Genomic DNA, 8,100 nt, shown 5'->3' on the forward strand with positions numbered 1-8,100 from the left:
ATCACAGTCTCAAAAAATGTGTGAAGTGTTTGCGATCATTTCTACAACAGAACATTATCTATCCATGGAGGATGTCTTTGTGTGTGTGTGTGTGTGTGTGTGTGTGTGTGTGTGTGTGTGTGTGTGTGTGTGTGTGTGTGTGTGTGTGTGTGTGTGTGTCAAGAAATTAAATGCGAAATCAGCATTCTGATGGCATCTATGAGAGTTTGAGGTGTGGGATAGATGCCCTGAAAGAAATTAATATAAGGGGCCCATCAAGCTCTCAGCTGCCCAACTCAATGCCAGATCTCACTACTGTGCATCACGGAACACAGAGGCAATCTCCAGAACAGAATGCGCTGATCCCACAGGAACTTGTTATTGTTGGTGACGCTATTGTCAGGGAAGCGGGGAATATATTATGCAAAAAGGATAGGTGGAACGGGACTAGGGTATGTCTGCCAGGGGCAAAAGGTTGGTAACATTGTAGAGCAGATATCATCTTTTAAGGATATAAAATGTGATATTGTTGTACATGTTGGCACTAATGACCATAAGAGTAAGAGATCTGCAGATTTAATTAGCAAGTACAGGTCAATGTTGGTAAAAAGTCACTAGCTAGCATTGAATTTGAAAGTGTCTGCATTTCAGCCCAGACACGACTTAATGGAGTATGTGAAGAGAGCTTTGTCAATCAGTTCGGTCCTGGAGAAATTGTGCAAGGCTCATTCGGCAGACATTTTTTTCAGTGTGATCTGTGCTTGTTAACAGGAGAGATTGCTTCTACAGGGATGGGGTACACTTAATTATAAAGGATGCAAGAATATTTCCTGATGCTATCGAGGCAGTGTTAGGTGGGTCAGAAAACGGCTCGCTTGGGGGGATACACAGACTAATAGTAGCCACTGGCAGAGGTGAAAGTGATTCTTGCACTGCTTGTATTGGACTGAGCAGCAGCCTGGAAAACAAGGTGCAGGGGATTTCAGAGACTGCTGGGTATCATTGTGGAACAAGTAAATAAATGGGCTGTGTTAGGGTAGCTAAGAATAGGAACAGATTTTTTTTTTTTTTTTTTTGTTAGTTGTTGGCGCATCAGCTTCTGTGGCTATAATGCGCCTCCCAAAGTTTTTGTATTTTACTGTGATCCAAGCCCGAGGCGGGGTTCGAACCTGCGACCTTTGGGTTGCCAGGCAGGCACTTTATTCACCTGGCTAGCCCGGTCGGCTAAGAACAGATGCATGCATACTTGCGTTTACACCTATGATAGGAGTTTGGTAAATAAATTTGATGAATTTGAGGTCAAAACATCGAAGGCAGATATTGTTTGGATATCAGAGACATAGTGTCACACAGATATAGGGAATGCAGAAATAGAATTTGGGGAGTACAATGTGGATAGGAAGGGAGGAGGGTTATGCTATTATTTAAGATACATAAAATCCAAGGAAGTGCAGCCAGTCGACATGGATAGACAGTGCTGTGTCGATTCAGTTTGGTGTGACATAAGCACTGGGAAAGGGAAAATGAGAGTAGGTGGGTGTTATAGGCCTAATGAATCTGATGAGTATAATGAGTAATTGTGCAGAGAAATAGTGTGAGTCAGAAAATCAGAATGTCTTATAATGAGTTTTGACTGTAACTTGCGGGTTGGTCACTTCCACACTAGCAAGACTTTTGTGGATTTATTGGTTGGCTGTTTTCTACAGCAACATGTTCGAGAGTCAACCGGAGGTAGTATTACTCTTGATCTGATTATCAGCAGTCGATTATTCATGCATTAAGAATTTGCAGATACAGGAATTACTTGAGTGACAGTATCACAGTGTACTAATGTGGGATCTACTTAAAGATGTAACTACCATCAGGGTAAAGGGAAGAGCTTTTGATTTCGTAAAGGTAACTACAGTTGTTTCAGACAGTTTTAAATTCTATACAGTGGGATCAACTGATGATATTTCCAATGGTGAATTCTAAATTGCAAGCCTTCAGAGACTTACTCATAGAGGCTACTAGGCTTTTCATACCAACTAGGAAATACTGTTCAAGGTTTAGGTCTAAATGGATGTCAGATGAATTAATGAGGTTTGTGGCAGAGAAGAAAAATGCATGGGATGCATATTAATTATCAGGCTACAAAGAAGCCTATGGCAGATATAAGTTGGTCTATAATCAAGTTACAAAGAAAGTTAGGCAGGCTAAGGCAGATTACGAGAAATCTTTGGCAAAGATGCAAAGAAAAACAGCAAAGAGTTCTTTTCTTATGTAAACTCTAGAAGGAAAGGAATGAATCAGATTAGTCCACTTAACATAGATGGTTTTACTATTGATGATCTTGCTCAGGTAGCTGATAAGCTGAATCAGTATTTTGCATCTACATTCACATATGAGGAGTTATTCTAGGAGTGAAATGCCAGAAACTTATCAAACTTTAACATGAACTAGTTATTTTGTAATAACTGAGAGCAAAATGTCCAGAAATTTTTGAAATTAAACCTCAGGAAGGCACCTGGGGTGGATGGGTTCTATCCAATTATATTAAAGGAGGCAGCAAAGGAAAGCAAACCCTTAGCCATCATTATGAGAGCTTCCTTGGACTCAGGGGAGGTTCCCATGGACTGGAGTTGTGCAAAAGTATCCCCAACTGACAATCGGGGTTCAAAAGGTGATACAAGTAGCTATGCACCTTTTAGTTTAACTTGTGTTACAGGGAAAATAATGGAGTCACTGGTTAAAGAAGCATTGCAGGATCATCTAGACAAGACTGTAGTAATAGTTAAGAAACAGCGTGGGTTTGTTAAAGGGAGGTCTTGTCTGACCAATTTGATTGGATACTATGACATGGTCACAAAGGAACTTGATGCAAAAAAGAATTTTGATATCATATACTTGGATTTCAGGAATGCTTTTCATAATGTTGCACATGACTGCTGTACAAATTGGAGTGGTATGGCCTTAAGGGTAAGTTTCTACAATGGATAAATGGATGGTTGAGTGGGAGATGATAGAGAGTGGTAATCAATGGACACTGCTTATCATGGACTAATGTTATTAGTGGAGTTCCCCAGGGTTCCATGCTGGGCTCATTGTTGTTTTGTGTATTCATCAATGATATTGATGAAAGTATATCAGGCTTAATGTCCAAGTTTTCAGATGATACAAAGGTTGCAGGGTTGTTAATGACAATAAAACAGTATGAAACTGCAAATGGATCTAGATAATTTGGGCAAATTGGCTAAGAAGTGGAAACTGAAGATTAACTTTGAGAAATGCAAAGTACTGCATATGGGTAGAAGTAACCCAAGAGAAACATACCAACTGTGTGATACTACTCTCAGGAAAGTAGAGAGTGAAAAAGACCTGGAGGTAATTGTGCAGTCAGATATGAAGTCCACTGACTAGTGCAGATAGGCTGCCAGAGCAGGTCATAGAGTCTTGTCCATGATATATATGAATTTTTCGAGCAGGGACAAGGAGGTGATTATCCCATTTTACAAGGCAATGGCCAGGCCACACCTTGAATACTGTGTACATGTCTGGAGGCCTCATTTTAGGAAGGATGTAGAGTTGCTAGAACAAATACAAAGAAGAGCAACAAGATTGGTGAGGGGAACAAAGGGGTGCTCTTACCAAGATCAGCTTAAGTCTTGCAAATTGCAGAGCCTGTAGACTAGGCACCTGCGAGGTGATCCAATTGAGGTGTATAAGACCTTGAACGGGTTGAGCAAGCTCAACTCGTTCAAGGTCTTATAGGATTCTTCCTCTTGCTGAGGTTAAGAACCTGAGCGAGCATAGTTTCAAATTGAAGAAAGACAGTTGCAGGTAGATGATTGCTGGAACAGACTTCCATATCTTGTTGTGGAAGTTGATAGCTTACATAAATTGAAAGTTGATCTGGACAAGCATTTGGAGTGAATAGATGGGTGAAATGGGAGTGTTTTTTTTTTTTTTTTGGATGATACTGCATAAGCTTGCTTTCTTACATTGTCTGCCTCAATTAATGCTAATGTTAACCTTGACGGTGAGGTCGTAACTACCTTCTGGAAACAAAAACCAGATATGACAAGCCAGTTGATCATCCTAAATCATACAGGCCAATTTCCTTGCTTCCAGTGATATGCAAGGTACCATACCATCTTATACTCATCACAGGCTCAACCTATTATCTCAGTGACGGACAACTCAACTCAAAGTGTTAATTTAGCTTCAAACCCATTACCTGCATTGAAGATGCTCGACCACCCTGCAAACCTTTTTAATGTGTTACTAAGTACAAAACTGTTTTTGAAAGATATGACATAGTGGAAACTCCCCACCAAACTTTTATGAAAGTTTTTACTATGGGTTGTCCACAGGGTTCTCTTCTGGGTTCCTGCTGATAGAGTATACTTGTCGATGAATGGGTAAATAAAATGTAGCCTATAATCGAAATGGCTGCTTTTGTGTATGGCCTTGTCCTCATTGTCACGACTGTGTCAGCAGAGAGCTTTGAATTAGAGCAGATCACCTCCTCGTGGACCTTCTCAACTGGGCACAAATTTATAAACTCAGGATATATCCAGCCTTAAAATTAGGTCATGCTTCTTAAGGGAAAGTGCACCAGAACCCTGACCGTTAGACTCTGCAGCCATACCATCAAATGTGTACCCCAGTTGATGTACCTCAGCATTATGCTGGATCACTACATGTTCTTTATCCCACACACTGGCTATCTCATGGATAAAATCAAAAAGTATGCAGAAGAAATAGCAAGAGTGACCAGGTCTGATTGAACCTAAAAGGGTAAAAGATGTCAGTCTTGTACAATTGTATTTTTGTAACAGCTGTAACCTACTTTGTCAGTGCATGGTACTCAAGAACAGATAGAGATTACCTTTGGATAAATCTGGGGTCGCCCCAGAGGGCAATGCTACTAATCATCTCTACATCTTGTAGAACCCTTTCTACGGGTGCTAACTGAACACCTACCAATGGACCTTGAGGTTTTGTAGCCTGGATTCAAGCATAGTATCATGAGACAACTGTCCAGTGAACGCCACAGAATAACACCAGACTTCGCAAATGATGTTTGGACTGAACAGTGATGGATATGGGAACTACTTGTTGGGAAAACTGTCATAAGGCTTGGTAACCAGGGAGTTTTTTCACAGATAAGCTATGTTAATCACAGGGAGACTTTGGTTTCATCCAAGATACTTACTAGCCATGGATCCTTCGAATTAAAGCATCATTCCTTGTGGCTGGAAGACAACCCTTACTGCTGCTGACTGACTCAGGACAGGCAGCATATCCTTCATGACTGTCCATTATACAATAATGCCTGGACTGTTCACCACTCTGTCATTAGACATCAACAAGCAGGCAATTAATCAAGCTACATTCAGAACTTGGAGAACTTTAAAGCACTTTCAGATTTCTCACAAAAGTTCTTCAATGTACACTCTATCCATCAGGCCCTCATGGTTCTCGGGCTCATCCATCTATCCCTAGACAGAACTGGAAGCCTGCTACAAGTGGCTGAACCACTGACAAAACTGTTCCCTCGCTACCTATGGGCCATCACAAACACTCAGTTATTATTGCTGACAGTGGGATTCCCTTGTGACAGTGGATGCTTCACCGCTGGGGCAATAACTGACACTGGAAACATCTCCCAGTGTGGTAGATGTTGCAGGACCCCATTTCTTGATGTTGGATTTTGCTGCCCTATCTTGTTAGGGAGGACTTTATTATTATTATTAACCGTATGGTGCAAGGAAGCCTGAGGCTTTTGCTACACCAACCAAAAAAAAAATTCCCGCATCACATTACCCTGAGAGAGAGAGAGAGAGAGAGAGAGAGAGAGAGAGAGAGAGAGAGAGAGAGAGTGTCAGAAGTAGAAGGGATTTACCAAGGAAGCAAGAAGAGAAGAATGATGATATCCAGCTTAGGACCCTGGGTTTGCCAAGGCTGTACTCACCAGATGTGAGCCACTGGGACATTTGCTGAGGATTTCACTATACTGGGATACCTTCAGTGTTGGATTCATGTATGAGGCACAGCCTCTACTTCTCCAATCTTCCCAAAGAAGCTTGCTGACACAGGAGAACAAGCGTGTGCAAACAATGAAGTTCTGACTGCTTCTGATCTTCATTCGACTAATTCTTCTGACACTGAGCCTTCCCAGTGTGGGATCTAGCTGACTTCCTCATCTCCTGAAGTGACATAGGATCTTTCCTGAGCAGAGAAATAATGCTTTAATCTTCTCCTCTTATTGTAACGAATGGGCCTGGTGTACTGGGGTCCATGGTTAAAAAAATATATACATACAATGATAACCCAGTTTAATATAATTTAATAAAATATATAATAAGTAGCAGTAGCTTGAAAAAGAGACTCGTTAGTCTTGAAAGCTACTGCTACTTATTATATATTTTATTATATTATATTAAACTGGGTTATCATTGTATGTATATATTTTTCTTCTCTTATCTCTTTTTACTTTACTTCTTCGCTCTTCTAATTCTCATTCTTAAGGAGATGCCTTCTCCTATCATCTCCCTAGCTTTATAACTGTTCCCACCCTGTCTCTCTTACCACTGCCTACTTCTGGCATTTCTCCTCCTCTCTCTTTATTTTTTCAATAAGCATTATTAAAAAATAAAGTTGTTATTATTTTTCTCCTTGGCTAGCTCACTTTGCCTCACTAGAGTTTATCAAAATGACAAGTGGCCTGCCTCCTCATGGCAAAATATGAGTACCAGGAAGCTCTTCCTGGTAATTAAGAGTCCAGTCATGCAAAACAAACAACACATCCCCCACAGTAATTCACAGTACCTATACAAAAACACGACTGGCTTTGCTAAGTTAAGCATCAATGTAAGAAGCAGATTGCAGAGTTGAGGGAAACCTCGGGAGCTGCAAAGACAATGATACAATACATGACGTCCTTTCTGTACACATTGTATTCCCCATATTAAAATTCTGCATTCCTTATACCTGAGTGACACCATTTCTCCAATATGTCTGTGGTTGGTGACTTCACAAATACTTAAAATTGGTCAGATTATTTACTATGCTCCTATCATTGGTGTTCATCCATATTTGTGCACTTTTCACTCTTATTTGCTTGTTATCTACGAACACCCCAGCAAGCCTTGAAATCCCTAACACCTTGTTTTCCGGCTACTACATGTTCCTGTGGAAGCAGTGCAAGAATCATATACACCTCTGCTTGCAGCTACTGTTGGTCTATTAGTTTATGTATTCTCTCTCTCCCCCCAATAGTTTTTCAACCCACCTAACACTGCCTCCATAAAATCAGAAAATAATCTTGTACCCCATTCTATTTAAGTGTATCCCATCCCTATAAAAACAGTCTGTGTTATTAACAAGAAAAGACCATGCTGAGAAAAATTCTATCCCATGAGCCTTGCACAATCTCTCCAGAGTCTAATTGATTTACTAGGCTCTCATCATGTACTCCCTCCTGTTGTGTCTAAGCAAAATTGCAGATACTTTCAGTTTCAATCCTAACTCATGTTTTCTCAAACGTTGCTTTGATGATAAAAAATTACTTGTTAATTAACTCTGCAGAATCTAATTTATGAATACTATTGGAATTAGCCTAAAAAGTGATTATTTTCACATAATAAAAAAGGTACTTGGATAAAGGAATATTTACACAGGTGTTTTGCTGTTTTACTTTCTTAGGTCCACTTAAAGTTGCAAGTTTCACTACAGAATATGTGAATCAAGTTTTGGATAAGGTTGCTGAAAGAGAAAAAAATGGAGGTCTAAATTTGTAATATTTTATAAATTTAATGGTAATCCATGTGCCTTATTCATCAAAATATGTAAATGTGTATGAGACATTTTTATATTTCTGTGTGTTGTGTGAAATTTAAATACTCATTGTTATAAAAAAGAAAGATAGTTCTTGTAATATACAGTATATGGTGGAGATAGCCTATCATAACAGGCAACTCTATCCTGATTTTAGCCTTTAGTGGGCAGAAACTTCTGCTCTGATGCCTGAAGGTGTTACACCTCTCCATGATGATGCCATGAACAACAGGGTCACCACTTATTGTGCGCATGTGCATACAGGGTCCAACTATATATGCAAAATAAATGGTGCCCATG

General features: G+C 39.9%; 1 protein-coding gene across 1 annotated transcript in view; it reads left to right on the plus strand.

The window, feature by feature from the left end:
• The window catches only part of LOC150083169 (uncharacterized), a 292,609-nt gene extending 284,846 nt beyond the window's left edge, over positions 1–7,763 (plus strand). The window contains exon 5 of the mRNA XM_090378413.1: positions 7,669–7,763. Coding sequence (XP_090234539.1) covers positions 7,669–7,763 — 95 coding nt within the window. The remainder of the gene's footprint in view (positions 1–7,668) is intronic.
• Positions 7,764–8,100: the final 337 nt, after the last annotated feature.

Source organism: Mastigoproctus giganteus, chromosome 7 (genome assembly GCF_048544385.1).
Source record: "Mastigoproctus giganteus isolate SK-2022 chromosome 7, ASM4854438v1, whole genome shotgun sequence".
NCBI lineage: Eukaryota > Metazoa > Arthropoda > Arachnida > Uropygi > Thelyphonidae > Mastigoproctus > Mastigoproctus giganteus.